Source organism: Scophthalmus maximus, chromosome 21, assembly GCF_022379125.1.
Source record: "Scophthalmus maximus strain ysfricsl-2021 chromosome 21, ASM2237912v1, whole genome shotgun sequence".
In the NCBI taxonomy this organism is placed as follows: domain Eukaryota; kingdom Metazoa; phylum Chordata; class Actinopteri; order Pleuronectiformes; family Scophthalmidae; genus Scophthalmus; species Scophthalmus maximus.
This window is the reverse complement of record NC_061535.1, coordinates 12,359,491-12,376,344: the sequence shown is the minus strand read 5'-3', so window position 1 is coordinate 12,376,344 and position 16,854 is coordinate 12,359,491. Positions and strand designations below refer to the sequence as shown.

General features: G+C 45.5%; 1 protein-coding gene across 10 annotated transcripts in view; it reads right to left on the bottom strand.

Moving 5' to 3' along the window:
• abi1a (abl-interactor 1a) overlaps positions 1-16,854 on the bottom strand; it is a 39,219-nt gene that overhangs the window by 4,833 nt on the left and 17,532 nt on the right. For 4 of the 10 annotated variants that reach the window (XM_035618669.2, XM_035618671.2, XM_035618674.2 and 1 more), the window contains exons 3-7: positions 11,184-11,360; positions 7,491-7,505; positions 6,561-6,664; positions 5,973-6,113; positions 2,691-2,791 (exon numbers count right to left, since the gene is read on the bottom strand). In XM_035618669.2, coding sequence (XP_035474562.1) covers positions 2,691-2,791; positions 5,973-6,113; positions 6,561-6,664; positions 7,491-7,505; positions 11,184-11,360 — 538 coding nt within the window. Of the gene's footprint in view, positions 1-1,118; positions 1,260-2,690; positions 2,792-5,972; positions 6,114-6,560; positions 6,665-7,490; positions 7,506-11,183; positions 11,361-16,854 lie in introns of all 10 variants that reach the window. The other 6 variants (XM_035618670.2, XM_035618675.2, XM_035618673.2 and 3 more) reach the window with 3 other exon arrangements.

Here is a 16,854-nt window from a genome sequence, read left to right as displayed (position 1 = left end):
CCGTTGAAGAATGTGAAGTTCACAGGAGTCGGTGAGATATGAGCGACCCCGAGTCGATGAGAATCAAAGATGCGTCGAGCAATATTGAATGTTTGCAGCAGGCTCAGAAAGTTGAGCGCCGCCTCATTGAATAGCGGGTCATGTTTTTTAAATCGTGACTTCAGCTGCTCAGAGCGGATCTTTTCCACCAAATCCCTGCTTAGGATCTGAACTGGAACTACAGGGAAATGATGCCTGATGCAGCTTTAAAGCTGTAAAGGAAATCAAATGAAAGACATCGACGTTCTGTACCTGTGAGGAAAAAGTCTCACAACCTATATAATGTTGTCATGGTGCCGGTGCAGCATCTCACTTGGAGGGTTTTACATTTTTAGTTTTTAGTCAAAGTTGTAAATGTGGATTTCTGGAGATATCCAGTGTCTTGGGATCAAATGCACATTCAGAGTTTGGAGTTTCTGCAGACAGTAATCAACTTTGGTCCGACCTTAGGTGACTTGAGACTTCATCAGGCGATATAAGACACATGAAGAATTAGAAAGTAGAACCACCACCACCACCACCACCGAGGATCAAGAAAAGGTTAACTTGCCAAAGCCTGTGTGTGTGTACAGTACCAGGACTGTGGCTGAAGCACACGTACAGTCTGTTCACACTGCAAGACGCCTCTGAAGCTGAACGACCAGTACAATGTTGGCCGAGGTGTTTCGGAGTCGACGAGTTCATTGGCTGAGGAAAGCCATTACTCATTAAAAAGCCTGGATTACACATCCGTCCCTTATTTCCTTAATAATGTCATTTCATTTAATTAATCATACATTTGCCGAGCAAGCAGACTTTTTTTTTTCATTACTTAAATTAATGAAAAAAAGCCTCTACTTAGTAATTTTAAGTACGTTAATATGAACACAGCATAATTTGACTACAGCTCCATGATGCTATTTTATTAAGATCTTTGCTTGCAGTGTGCACAAACAGACATTTAAGACAATACCCACAATCCCCTTGTTCCTCATCATCATCTCCACCGTGAGCAGATCACAAGAGACGTGCGCTTGATTCGTCCACCCGCCAGAGAGCAGAGGCGACGGGAGCGGCCTCGGGGGTGCGAGGAGTCTCACCTATGGGTGGTGGAGGTGGTGGTGGTGGTGGTGGTGGTGGTGCTGGGGGGGCGAGCCCGGCCATGGGAGGAGCAGGTGGAGGTACAGGAGGAGGAGGTGGGGGTGGGGGAGGGGCTCCCGGGGGAGCACACATGGGCGGGACTGGAAGTTTGAGTGTTTACGTTAGTTTCAGAACTGAAGCTCGGCGGCCTCCCGCTCCCGTTACGTAACATCACTTTACTGGAGAACCCTCGGGGGGCTCGGGGAGCACTTTGACTTTGTCGGAGGCCCGCACACGTTGACACACTTCTCTGTTGTATGAGCCCAGTGTTTCCATGGCGACCGGCTCGAAATGGAGAGCCGTGGTGAGTGTTTTGTCGCTGGGCCCGCTCACGGCGCCGAAGGACGAAACATCTACTACGAACTGAACTAGTGCTTCTCCACGGTACTATCTCTATCTCTAGTGTGTGTGTGTGTGTGTGTGTGTGGTGTGTGTGTGTGCGTTACGGTCTAACGCAGCTTGGCCTATTTACACAGTCGGATAGAGAATCAGCTGAGCTCAGAACACAATGGACATTAATAATCCCTGTCTGGTAAACATAGGCTTTGTGTGGAGAAGTCTCACGATCCGCTAACACGCCGTCTCATTTACACGTCGTCCAGTGTAGCGCCCATCATTGGTTATACTCCTGCATATTATATATTCTTTTCTTTTTCTTTTATTAGAGCCAAAGGGAAAAAGAAAAAAATCTGAGATTTCCAGAATAAAGTTGTAATATTATGTCAGATTTACAGGAGAAAAAAAGTCGTGATATTAGAAAAACAAAGTCGTGATATTACTAAAATAAAGTTGTAATATTACAAGAATAAAATCATGATATTACAAGAATGAGGTCATAATTTAACGATATGTAAGTTGTGATTTTATGGGGAAAAATTGCAAAATATAAAGTTGTAATTTAATGATAATAAAGTCCTCATTTTCAGTTTTTACATTAGCATAATTTTCCCAAATCACAAAAATCTTACGAAAAGATTGTCCGAAGAAAGAACCAGGAGCTGGGAGGAGGAAATGGCTCGTAATAGGACTTTATTCTCGAAATCTCTGACTTTTTTCTCATTCAATATGGCCCCTATACTTTCATAAGATACAGGTTTGCACTTTGCACTAAAGGGGAGGTAGTACAGTACACAAAGTACGTAGTTGCAGTATGTTACACACTGTAGTAGTAGTAGTTACTGTCTGTGTCTACTGTACGTGCAGGCCGAGCCCCACGCATGTGTGTGCGCTGAACAAACAGCACGCCCCTGTCAATGTTTAAAGAGTCTTATCTCATTTTCCTGACGGATGAGTTTCTCATCCGTCCAGGATTTATTTTGGGAAGACCCGATGTTCGCTCTCCGAAACCAGAGTCTGGAGTTTGTGAAAGGATAAAAATAACTCTCCCCGGTCATGTAATGACCTTCCCAGGTGGGTCAGTACAGCAGGTTTTTATTGCATTTTCAAAAAAACGCCTGAAGCCGCTTGAGTCCTGAGGAGAGACCAACAGAGCTTTATTAACTCTTCCCCTGAAGGGTTATATCGACGCTCACCTGGTCCAGAACTGGGAATGGAGGGCGTAGGCACGGCGATGGGAATGCCAATTCCGCTGCTGCCGCTGTTCTCCCTGCTGCTGCTGCCCCCGCTGCTGCCACTGAAGGGACGGAGAGAGACGAGAAGGGAAGGAGGACATTAGGTTTTATTTGTGTTTATTTATGTCCCATTTAGAGCAAGACGACTGCGAAACTCGCTATCGTTCCTTTTGGTCAGAATAAATGAGTATAAGAGGACTAACGGGAGTTCAAGGTTTAAAATGGATAATAAAGCTTTTGTTGCGCAAAATATCTGTCGTCAGATCCTCTAATTGCACCTTTACAGTGATAATTATACACTGTGTGCTTAGTCTAATAATGTGTTTTGCTTTTTTATTGGGAGGTTGACAATAGACTAGATTCACACAAACATATTCTATCCAAACACTCTGCGTGTTTCATTATTAGTGAATCCTCCATAATGGGGAGAGACACAACAACATATCGGCGTTATGAGAAACAATTTGAGGTGGAATAACCAAAGGAATTTTTAAAAAAAAATGTTGGGGGGGGGGGGGGGGGGGGGGGCACTTCTAAAGACCATCAATATATATTATGGAAGCATCTCCTGAATCAATCTTCTTTGATTTTGTCATCATCACCCTGTGAGGATGTGGGACATGTACATCATATATGTATGTCAGCTCATCAGTCACCCTCTGTTTGACCCTGGGGCTTGTGGATCAATGACCCCGACCAACTAAATCTCCCCCACCTCCCGCTTTCACTCTCTCTCTGGGATTTCCTTCCACCCTCATTTATACCCCACCCCTCCCTTTTTTTTTCATGCCCCTTTCATCCCCTGCTCTTCCATTGATCCCCCTGCCTGCCTGCCTCTCACCCCTCGACCTCCTCCTCCTCTTATCTCCTCACCGCCTGTAAAGCGATTCCCCGTTCGTCTCCCTAGAACCCCTCGCCCCCCCCCCCCCCCCCCCCCCCCCCCCCCCCCCCCCCCCCCCCGGTCTCCTCTGATTCCTTCCATCCCACTGAACCCGAGTTCGCTCCCGCCCCCAACCTCTCCTTTATCCCCTTTCCCATCAATCGCTCCCCTTCCTCCCATCGCCTCTCTGATCCATGTCAGTCGAGCCCCGGGGCTCTCCAGGCGCGCACACACCACACAGCAGGGGTTAGTTACCCCTCTGAAGGATGTTGGTGGCGAAGGGGAGCGAAGTAGGCTAGACAATATTATAACGTCGAAATTCAACCTCCCCCTCCTGGTTTTAGATTTCCTGCTGCGTTCTTCATACGTGTACGGGAAACTGGACACGATTTTCCGGATATTTTCCCAAGTTCATGTCTTAAAAAAGAAAAACGCTTTAGAGAAACTGTGGTAGAGAGAGACGACAGGAAATGACAGCAAAAAGACGACGTTTGTTCCGAGAAAGACCAGGGAAGGTTGAAGTTCACCGATAGCGCCAGAACTTCTAATGATTTTAATTTTCATTTAAAATCGGACAAAGAACAAAGGAGAGTTGGTCGGAGCTGAGGGAGGCTGATGGTTTTTTTTTTGAGGAAGAGCAGCTAGCACAATGTTTGAGCGGGATGCATCAATAAAATATTCACCATCTTAAAACGACAAACAGTTTTAGAGCAGGCTTCATTAACAGGACTCTGCGGCGGAGCACTCGCTCGGGAAAAAAACAACAACGATACCTGCACACGTTACAGTGTAATCTTCGCCAACAGAAAGATAATAGATAATAACGGACGTCGTACAAAGGGGGACACAGAGACGCCATTATCTAATTTAGGGCCTCGATTGAGGATGGCAGAGACCGATGAGCTGAATAAGCACGGCCTATTGAATAATCGAATACTGATGCCACAGCAATATTAGCTGAGGCGGGCGGGGAGAGGTACAGTCAGACTCTGAGGACGACATTGGTTTGATAAAAGAACCTTTGTGTAACGGTGACGCTGAACGATCAAGATGATTTGTTTGCTCGCTGCTCCGCAGCCTTTTTGAAAAAGCCGCTTTGCGCGAAACATTCACACGAGCGAGACAGGAGAGGAGTCAGGGGCGAGGGGCTGGTGGAATAAGGAAGTTATGTGATATTTATGAGCATCACGGTCAGCATCATAAGCTTTTTAGCTAATGAGGCGGCTTCGCTCGCCTCGTAACTCACGTTTGACGTGAGTTGCTTTCTTCTGAGTGGAGACTTTTTTGGGGGGGGGCTGCGATCCTCGAGAGCCGTTCATGTCCGAGGAGTTTGAGGGCTGCAGTTGACTTAAGGTTTGTTGTTTTGTGTTTTAAATGGCACTTTATATCAAAAGGCTTTTACAGGTATTAATATCAGTGATTCTGAGCCGCGGTGAGAAACCCCTCTCCGAGCTACTTTTTTTTTTACATTACTGAAACACAGTTTTAAAAGATTTCACTCATATCTATCCAAACATATGAGGGGGGGGGGGGGGGGGGGGGGGCCTTACGTCCTATTAAATGCTGCACAGAGTTCATCAACATCTGCATTGCAGATTTTTACAGACTTATTTATCCTTTTTCTAAAAATGAACTCCAACTGTATTACAGTATGTCAGCAGGGGGCAACAGTGTTTGGCTTACATCATATATTGATATTGATATTATGAGGCCAACGCTGACTTCATATCCTCTGCTCTCACTCTTGCATCATCCACATTTGACTGATGTTGATTTGCTAGAAACTTGAAGCTTAGTGCATGTGCAACAATTTGCTCCTTGTTGCGGAATCATAGTCCTCGGTTATATACTTTCTTTTTCTACATTATAATTCCTACGTAGCTTCCTTGACTCTGCACTCGCTGCTCCTATTGCATCTCTGTTGTAAGGGAGAAACGTGTTATGTTTTTCTTTTTTTAAGTTGTGGATTAAAATTGATGAGCCTTCAAATGCAAAACACTATTCCACAGCTGTACGAAGTTCTCACTGGGACAATCATCATCATTTTTGTCTCCGTACTCTACAAGTGTGTCTTATATAAGTATTTGACCGGCTGGTGCAGAGCTGAGTTGGATGACATTGTGATTTTGTGGTCATCCCTTTTAAAAGGTTCGCCTGTCCAACCGGATGACCCCTGCGTTCTTTCGCCCTCTGTAGCGACAATGCTGTGATCTCATGAAAATTTTATGAGGCGCTTGTGCTTCTTCGCTCAGTGCTGTGGTCTCTCTGAACGTGGTTTAGCGGTGAATTTACAATCGAATAAAACTACGAGAAAAAAAACAGCTTTTGTGTGAATGTGCTTTTCCCTCTTCCCCGTCATCTACCTGTGTGTGCGTTGCCTCTGGTTGAGCGACGCCGTGCGTCCGGGGCTGTGCTGCTGGCCGAGGCGGGCGGGGCTGGTCATGTAGTCGTTGGGCACCGTGGGCGGCTTCACCGGCTCCAGGGTCTTGTAGGACGTGTTGCGTCTGCAGCGGATTGAAAAAAGAAAAAAGAAATACTGACAAATGAATTCAGTGCAAAATCCTGCCCGTCGAAACTGCGAGGGAGTTTTCTCTGGAGCTATGTGAATCCTATCAGTTAACACAGCTGGATGCTGCGGAACGTGAGCACCAGCATCAGTTTACTCTTGGAATTAATATCCGATTAGAGTCGCCGATGGCTTGCGGAGCTACGGGTGACGAATCGTGTCCCCAGCAGGGCACGAAACACGCGTCACGTTATCTGATAAAAGTTCAGGTAAGGTCCCGGAAGATTATTTTTGCCGGATCCCCTTTCCCTGGATCTCCGAGCTCAGTGGGCAGCGTTTGCTCACTATCTTTATTGAGTAAAAAAAAATCCCCCTGCAGAAAAACCTTGCGTCTTTTTTTAGTTTTGGGTTTTTCCTTTCATGGTGACGGAAATGGAAATCTTACCCGAGCGTGCCACGCCCTGACATCGGAGGGCTCGGCGGCTTCTGCGTCGGCGGATTGGTCCTCGACAGTGTTCCTCCTCTGATCGCCTGATTGTTTCCATGTTGCTGGGGTTGAAAGAAAAATATATATATTTAAAAAAAGATGAAGCCCCTTATTGAGACAGACAACTTACTTCAGACACAGTGTGTGATCACTACTCGTGTCACGAGAATGGGATGTTACAGGCTGCCCAGAACAGCAGAGATATGCTCGTGTATTTCAGCGGGTCATATCTGCAGAGTTATCTAATAACTTGTGTATATACAGTGTCACCGGTTGGTGGCTGCTGATCGCAGGTTAGAAACCTCTGGTGTGTTACAGTAAGGCTTCTCGGATCTTAAACAGAATGTAACTTCAGAGGAATCAAAGCCTCGACGGGAATCTGGATTTGCGGTATTGCAAAATTCCAAGATTATTGAACAGTATTGAGTATATATGTATATGAGCTGTCTGGGAAGCCTATAAAGATTTTAAATAAACTATAGAACAGTTACGGACAGTGACGTGACATGTACATTAGAGGACAACATGTACACAGACGGGAAATAGACATGGGAGGGTTCAACAGATCATCGGACTAGAGGTATTTTTTTTTTTTTTTTTGCTGTTTACAGACATGAACTTCCAGAAATCCTACTACAGGGCTGGCAGAAAATATTCCGGAGCGACATCTGCGTTCTCACACACATGCCCTCTGGAAAAGTTCAGGAAAAGGTCCGGACTTCAGTGCATGTCTGAAAGCAGCTCTCGACTTAAAGGGGACTACAAATCTTGTTAAAGGGAAGGAAATAACGCGGGAACTGGCGACTATAATCACATGTATAGGGATTTGCTGGAGTCTATCAATTATACATTACAGCAAAATGGGTCATGTGACAAAACCAGACTTACCTTGGCTTTTAACCACTTAGTGTGGGCAAAGGGGAGAGAAGAGAAAAAGAGAGAGAGAGAGACAGAAAGAGGGCATGTCAAAACGGCCATTGTCTCAACGGATCAGTAGAGGTCAAAGTACAAGCGAGCAAAGAGAAAAATGATTTCACCGTTGTATTTGCACTGTGAGCAAACGTTTCAGCGAGACCTCGGCGAGTCACACTAACCGGTGGGGAAAACACTGCGGCTCCTGACTGTTGCTCAGATCCACAGAACCACACCCAGAGAGCCGCAGTCAAGACTGGGAGGAGAACTCTGGGATCTGACGGAAGGGCTATTGTGCACGAGTGAAATTATCCCCACAGGCTGCCTGAGACTGCGCGTCATGAGGAATTTTACTCTTGTACATCACAAATATGCTCAGTTAGGTCCACTCGGTGCATTTGTGTCCATTTTTTGGGGGGGACACATCCAGATTATTTCCTTGCTGGCCTGGTACTCGTATGGGCTGATGTCAAAGAGAATACAGAGGCAACTGAGCGGCGGGGTTGATCCGCAGTTTGACAACTGCAGAGTCAAGTGGCTCATCTATAATGCAGCGTTCCCCAGTGGCCTTTGCAAAAAGCACTGTAGCATCAAACGACCACGAGAGAAACGGAGAGGATGAAAAACCAAAAAGCAAATATTCATGGCATAGGTCAGAATGAAGTGATCTCTCCGCCCTTATTGATATTACCTTATTGATACATTTTTCACGTTTTAATTTCCCTCTTTACAGGTTATCAGAGCTCGGCGAGTTACTATTCACAATCTAGGTCATACTGGACATGCCCAGGCCCACTACGGCTTTCCCCTTATCTTCCTGACAACGGCTACATGACGTCAATTGTTTAGGTGTGCAGACATTTTCTTTTCACACTTTTTAATATTTTGTTGATCCAGCAACCATTTGAAAATCATTTTTACTGGATGTGCCTGTTCTTTTCCCATATTTTTTTCAATAGCCATTAAATGTCTCTTCGTTCTTACTGTATTATTTTTCATTTGCTTTTAATTTTAAGTCTGATATCAGCCTCATACTGTATCGGAACAAACTGAACATTTCCCATCACTGTAGTATTAAACCACACGTATTGTTTTCATCAGTAGACATGGTTGTCACCAAATGAGAAAAAAAATAGTCGAAAAAAACTTAATTAATTTGTATATTCAAGTAATAAAACATCATTAAATTCTCCAAAAACCAGCACTTCATATTTCAAATTCATGACTGACACAACACAGGATATCCAATGAAAGCAATCTGACATCATCGTCGTCGCTGAATTCATGAAATTCCCGCTGACTAGATTAGGCGTCAGCTGACTGGAGGAATAAATCTCATTTTACATAATAATGCTAAAAAATCATCATGTCGCTGTCGGAGAGGAACGCCCTGATCTGTCAGCAGCCGGGGGGGATTTATTGATATATAATGCTGCGGGTGTTCAGAGAAAGAATCTGATTATGTACAATATGAATTCCACCTCGATATTTCTCTACACACACTCATCTTTCTGATCTGAGAGCAGCTCCTGTTAAATAATGCACACGAGGAGGGCTACACAGTGTTTATCCTCCGTGATGCAGCTCACGCCTTTGCTGTTTGACTACACAAACACCAGTGCGAGAGGCTATAAAAACCAATTCAACCGTTTAGGCCGATACAAACATCCACGTCATGCACCGGCCCAGTGAGTTTCACAGTTTAACCGGAGCCAGTGGACATGATTTAAACTCCCATTAATGTATTGATCCTGGTCAGTAAGTAAAAACCACGGCTGTAAATGTTCTGTACGGCATGAGGACCGGAGCCATCACAGGAGGATACTGTATGAATGAATATGGAGTATTAATGCAGAATATTGATTGGCTCTTTGGGCTGTGACATGCATAGGTGATAGGGTGTGTGAGTGATGAAGGGCTGCTGCTGCCTGTGTGTGTGTGTGTGTGTGTGTGTGTCATATCATCACATTCACTAACTACGTGATGTAAATACAGCAGGAAGACAATCCACTGAGATTAGACCCGGAGTGATGCCTCGCGTTCTTTAAATAGATCCATCGAAACGCCCTCAAAACAGCCATGAAGCTCGGTGATTTGACTCATTTGACACTTTTGTGCAACTGCTCACTGGCAGCCCAGTTCTGAGCAGCTAATCCGACACAGGAATAATGAGTCTGGATGATTTACGTGTACCTGTTTTACAGGTTCTCATTTTTTGCCCTGTGATTCTACAGAATCATTTTTTCATATTTCATCTTAAAATCGTCTTTTTTACCCTTTAAAAAATATAATGATGATATATTGTTATATCATTTTTCATTTCTGAAAGATGATACAACAACAAAATACAAAAAAACTACAGAGTTATAACCACAACACTGTTAGCTTAGCCTAGAAGCAAGGAGCTAGCTCAGAACTGCTAGCCATGATCTCTCCAAATTGCTAAATCTGCCTTCAAACATCTCTAAAAAACGGTCTTTTACTGTATTTACACATTTGTGAATGGTTTGTTTAACCAGTCTACAAAAGGATTTAAAACAACAATCTTTTCTTTTATGATTAGCTACATGCTTTAAACATAGCAACCAGGAAGTCTCCGCAACCAATAGCTCTGGGCTGTTTGTTTCCCTTTGCTTCCAGTCTATAAACTAGGCTAAGCTAACGGCCTCCTGACTCCAGCTTCCTATTTTAGCCTACAAACATGAGGGTGGTACGGTTTTACTCCTCTCATAATGTCCATAATAATATATATATATAAAAGTCTGGTGTCAGTGGTGGGAAAACACACCCCAAAAAAATGCATCACCCCACATTAGCTGTGACGGTTTTACAAAAGGTCTAATATAATTCCCTACACAATAAACTGAGAGTGGCACGACGGCTTTTATCAATGCCTGTAACACTTCTGGACGGCCTCTAATCCGATCAGTTTGACATCTGCGATTGATTGGCCGATTGATGGAGCAGATGAAGCTCGAAGTGAGAGGACGGAGATCGCAAAAATGCCTGCGGCCATCAGGAAATGATGTCATTACCCCACTCCCCCGTGTCAGGACGACCCAGTGACCCCTTAAGCGAGCCCTAATGGCAGGGAGAGAGGGGAATACGTCGCCCTCGGATCACCGCATCAACGTCAGCTTTGGTACGGCCTCTCAGACGTGGAAAATAAAGCCTCAAATCCAATTGTAACAACATCAATCCTCCGCGAAGGTTTAGAGAAACTCAAGAACGAGATTACGAGAGCGGGACGGGGGCCTAAGTGCCTTTAAAAACGTCTTAACATCTTTCACATCGCACGCTAAGAATAGAGCTGTTTTCTGAAAGCTACATGATGTAATCGCCCTTTTTGGTTCATCTCCAACCCCCCAACCCCCGTTCCCATGCAGCAAACCCACGCTGAAGCATATTCCTGCAGGGTCAGGAGGGGTGCTTTCTGGAGATGAAAGCGAAAAGCACAAGAGATGGAGTGTGAGCGAGGAAACGAGTCAAAGTGGTAGAGAGAGGAGAGGGTGGGGGTGTGTGAATACCTCTGGCAAGATAGAGAGGAGGGGCACGGAGAGAGAAAATTTAGATACAGTAGTGGAAGAACAGGAGTGGAGATAAAACACTAGAGTGACTGGAGAGAGAGATTGGAGAACACAAAGAGAAGATAAGGAGGAATCTTCTCACCTTAACGCCGTGGCCGACATCGTCCAGCACATTGTAGTCAATGGGCTTCCTGATGTACCTGACTGGCCGCTCCATGTTACCCGGCGCTATGATCTTATGAGTCCTCGCCGTGTTCTTGTTGGTGGTCAGGATCCCGATCTCCCGCCTGGCGACCTTCTCTTTATGGATGTCCACGGTCTGCGAATGACACGAGAGAGGGGTTGACGTGATTGACAGTTGGAAACATACAAGAGGCGCCCACAGCACCTCCTCTGGGACTCTTTATGAACTTGTCATAGCAGCAGCTCGAGAAGATTTAATCAAATCATGAGGTTTATGCTCTTCATCGCTGGGGTCTTAATCTTATTACAACAGCCAGTGCACACTAATAAAAATCGATCGCGGCGCAAAACCAGATCCTCGACAGAATAATGGCCAAAGCATGTTTAGTCTGAAATCCAAACATTTAATTGATGTGAATGAGTTTACTGGCCCCAAAAATATATAAAAACTACTGTAAGATAGTAGGTTGATAGATAGCAGTTGGTGTTATGAGTGATGTGAAGAACCCTATTTCAGAAGAATAATTACGTCTGCCATCACAGATTTCTATCAACAGAAATAAGTCTTTTATCTTCTTTTTTTTTTTTCAAAATGCAAAAGACAAGATTATGATCTATTATTTAAGCTTCTGAAGACGAGTCGCACACAGCGGGCTCCTCCATGAATAACTGATCAAAAAATCCTATTACTTTTATTTAGATCACCTGCATGCTGAAGTGAATCAACTGAAATGGATCAAACGGAATTATTATTTCCATTATCTATTAATCTTTTGGTTTATAAAATGTCCACCACAATAATCTGAAGTCCAAGGTAACATCTTTAAAATGCTTGTTTTGTCCGGCCGAGCTATTTAATTCCAGAGAAATGCAACAACTCGTCACATTTTACAAGAAAAGATAATGTTTTGCGTGATAAATAACGGAATTTATGTCGGCAAAGTTTCTGCTAGCCCACCAGTCGATTGGCAGAAAACCAGCTGACTCATTAGTACCAATCGTGTCACCTCAAAAGCCGTGACAGTCGATACGGCTCCTCCTCCGATGTGCACCATCATGTTTCAATCTTTCCGGAAAAACCACCGCATTTACATGCGCTGCTTCGATTTTCCCGACTCCCACAGGGCGGAGGAGAGCTGCAGGAGCAGCTGCCATTCCTCGGAGAGATGAAAAGCTGCAATGTCTGCCGAGGGCAGAGCAGTAAAACGATGGTCTCTCACAAGGAGGGGGGGTGGAAGAAGTGAGTGAGTGACCAGTGGCCAACAGAGGACTCGATTCATGGACTGAGCTCTGTCACTGTTCCACTGTATGGACGACTTCACATCACGTATCATCAACAACAACATGAAGTCAACCAGTCTCTGGACACCGTCAAGTATAACTTTTATTAAACTGTGACACTAATGAGATTTAGGCCCGAGAGCTGTCAACTCCCGCATCTTCTGAATTTATTGACAGATTCTCAAGGACACACACAAAGGGTGTAAAGACGGTGGGATTGTTCAGAATTACAGAAAGAGGAATTCATTTTTAATAACAGGCGAACTTGTTCTTTCCCTAATTGCTCCCACGGAGACTACAATAGAAAAAAGGAAAACATCCGTTCTGTTCCAATGCCCTGTTGTGTCTTCTGGGATTACGTATGATGACAGGGCATCGGCTACAAACTCTTCCCTCTGGATGTGAAACTTTAGCAGAAAATTCAAACTCCAGTGAGTAAGAGCTCTGCTAGGATTGGTTCTGAGCCAGTGTAGCTCGACTCTGCGGCTCAGAGATAATGCTCAAATTTCAAACTGTCAGAAATCCAATAATCTGGAAAAACAGATAGGGACAAAAACTATTTGGCTATTTGGCTTCCATTCGCATGACAAGTGATGGGGTTCAAAGATTGGCTACGTGAGACCCCAATGGACGAACGACTAAAAGTCTAGCTCCGGTTTTTCATTCCGTCTCACTACGACCCCGTCGTGATGACTTCTCTAACTGGAATAGACGAGTCAGGAGCATGGAACATTGTTCCGAAGATATTCTGAAGGGGAGGTGACGTTTACAGCCAAAAAACGAGGAAATGTTTCACTTTAAACCACAGGGGAAAAAAACTGCACCAAAAAGAGGAGAACAGTGGTTTGACATGTGGTCGCTGAACTGGGGAAAGCATCTGGCCTCGGCTGAACATACTCTTAACCCTCATCAGAGGAACCGTGTGTGGCAGAGAGGGGGAAGTGAGACAGCACTGGGGTGTGTGAGCTCATCTCCTTCCTGTACTTTTAGAATATAGTAACAGCAGCTGGCCGGTGTTTGACAACCGTTGCCAGGCGGGTACGTTCGAAAAAACCACCCTTTCTTTTGCAAACGTGCACTCAAGGTGCGGTTGCATCCTGTCGAGGACGAGTCGCTAATCCACGGACCAAAGTCAAGGGTCTGAGTAGAAAAGCCCTCTCTGGCTAGACCCTGTTTAAAAGACCAACTCCAATTTTGACAATGGGTACTTATTATCCGTGACTTTCCCTCGACTGCCTCTACTGTGTCTTTGTAACTGGCACTAAAAGGTGTTTACTTGATCCCAAAGGTCCCGGCTGATAAGTGGAAAGAGACTGAAACTCTGAATGGCATCTTGCCAAACTGAAAAGTCGGATGATTCACATACTGTATGTTCTCGGCCGCTGAGGCACTGCAGCAGTTTTTTCTTCCCAGAACTCTTGAGCAGTTTTTGGCTCTGGTGTTTGGCTTCTCCTTCAGCAACAGGCTTTCAGGATTTACTAGGTCTGACTCATCAGACGTGGCCCTGTGGGGGTATATGAGCCCGTCATTGGGCGCCTGTGTCAGGCGGCATTCTCCGGCATGTGACCAATTTTAAGAAATCCCCTTTTTGCAACGGGAAACAACGAGAGCAACCTCCGACCTAGTAACCCACTCCCTGCAAATGGCAGAAGATTTGGAATCATGGAATGTGACGTACACCGTTTCCTCATTTTTTGTGGTGTTTTCTTTGCAGGGGATTTTTCCCAATTACCCACGTGCAAAACAAGTTTTTATAGCCATATTGCCCAGGCCTGTTTACACATTGTTTCTCTCAACAAACTGACAAAACTCTATTTGATTGAAAGCTAAGACGATAAATTCGTTGCATGCAGTGGCGATCGGGGAGCATGTGCAACCAGCATCTTTTCAGACTCTACTGATCCTCTCGATTTACACTTCTCAGACAGACAGCGGGGGGGGGGGGGGGGGGGGGGGGGAGTCAGCCCCATCAACAGGGCCGGGGATGGAATTTCGAAGGCTTGCGCAAAAACGTAACCTGACAACTCCCCCTGCCAGAGAGACACACAAAACACGCACTGTTTTGAAGGGTGAGGTAAGTCGTGACGGAAAAGAAGAAGAAGAAAAACGAAGGAATCTGTAGACTTTGATATGGAATTGAGAGACAGACAGTTTCACTTCATGCACATGCTGGAGAGAGAGAGAGAGAGAGAGAGAGAGAGAGAGAGAGAGAGAGAGAGAGAGAGAGAGAGAGAGAAAAGAGAACAGCCTTTTCAGCACTTTGGCAGGGCTGGCCACTGGATGATAGGCGCAATAAAATGCCAGCTATGCACAAACAAACAACAAAAAAAACTAAAACGGAACAACGTGTACCGTAGGCGAAGTGGGGTTGAACTGCTTACACACATCATGCAGGGAGAAAGCCTTTTTTTACTAGACCAACACACCCAACATACCGACGGGTCATTTGAGGCTAAGCAGACCAGACAAATGTGCCAACGGTTAATGATAGAGCTCTACTGTGCGGGATTACAAGACTTCAAAAAGATGTTTCAGCAAACCGTCAGCGAGACATTTCTTGCACTGCTGTCCAAGAAACATGAACGATTTCTTCACTCTAGTAAGATCATGAATCTCAAACTCAATTATTGGGAAACGCGACATGGCAGAGGGTCTTAACACAAAAAAAAGGTCCAATAACTCCAGGCGGAGGGCTCAGATAAGCTCGTCTTTACAGGAGTCCGGGGGGGGGGGGGGGGGGGGGGGGGGGGGGGGAAATTGGACATCGTTGTTCTGTCGGGATTACAAGGAGATAATAACTCACGGAGCACATGTCTGTTAAAAAAAACACGTCGGAAGCTCCAAGTTCAGGCTCACTGTTATGCCAGAGAGGATTTATTATCACGATAGCCGGAGCGGCTGACAGGTGACGACAGCCTGATGAAGACGTGAACCTTATTACCCCCCCCCCCCCCCCCCCCCCCCGTCCCCGGCTAAGCCCTGCTCCGTTCTCATGACACCATTACCCGCGCTCCCCCCTGAGGGCGGATTTGAACAATTTTGCGATTGCTCAGCGTGCTGCAGTGTGTCCCCCTTTCTTTCTCCCTGCTGCAGCCACTTCATGTCACCTTGGCCTGCTCTGCTCCTACTACAGCTATTTCCTACATTTCCTGAAATAACTTTTTTTCTTCTTCCAGAAGCCGGCCCCCTAAACACGCTGCTTTTTGTGGGTTCTGGAAACGTGGGGGTAATGGAAGGCTTGAATTGCGATCACTCGGCTCTATCATTAGGACATCTTGCGGCTCCGTTGCATCGTGGTGTACTGAGCTTTCTCGGCGGAGAAACTGCCGCCTCTGCCTTGGGTTACATCGGACTGTGTTACTCGGTCAGTGGAAGGAGGGAAAAAAATGATCCGTTCTCAATTTTCTGGGTGGACACCAAAGGCGTATAAACATGGCCCTTACGGCTGTATAGATGTTGCGGCCGTCTATGTAAAGACAGTTTGTGTCGGCAGGAAATGAAAACAAACAAACCACAAACCTTCTCGAGAAATGTCCACAGCTAATGGCTTCTTCAGTGGAGGGGAATTTAGTGGGCCTCATTTTCTGGTTAACTTGTTCTCTGATCAAATAGTTCCTGGTTTAATGTCTGAATTTCGCCAGTTTCCGCATGCGTTTTAGGCGGACAACATTTTTAAAAGGACGTGTTTTTGCTCATTCAACACTGAAGGCACAAAACACAAATCTGTACTGATTTTCTAAAAGATAGAAAACGAAAACATCTTTTTGTTTTGGCATATATACACACTATTTATATTATTTCCTATTTCCTCTTTGCTGTTAATCATCCCAAGACCCCTCAGGTCGGTCTCGTGACCCACTGGGAAGCCCAACCCCCCCCCAGAAACCCTTTGCTCCAGGGCACCTTGCTCTAGATTTCAACAAAGACACTTCCAGTCACATGCCTGTTTTTTTTTTTTTCCTCCAACTTCTCTGCCGCTGTAGCTCGTCCAGACTGTGTTCGGCCTCCAGTGTATAGGAGCGGCGCAATTCCAACGACTCCCCCATCTCTGTCTGTGCTGAGGCGAAACGGCTGTTTGAGCTGAGCAAATGCCTCTTTTTGTTTGGTCTGGTTTTCTCAGCGTGATTACAGCCATTACGTCTGAAGCCCCCTCATCTGTGGAGTTAAAACAGTTGGCGGAGGGCCCCGTCGCTGGGGCTGTTTTCTCCGAGGTGTTCGTGCAGCGCCGGAGCATGTCGGAGCTCCCAGTTGCACTCGGAGCCAAAATGCGAGGTCAAACGCCCCCCGTGGGGAGTTCTCAGTTGGGCGGCTGCTTTTTAAACGTCCCTCCCAAAAAAAATGAAATATAA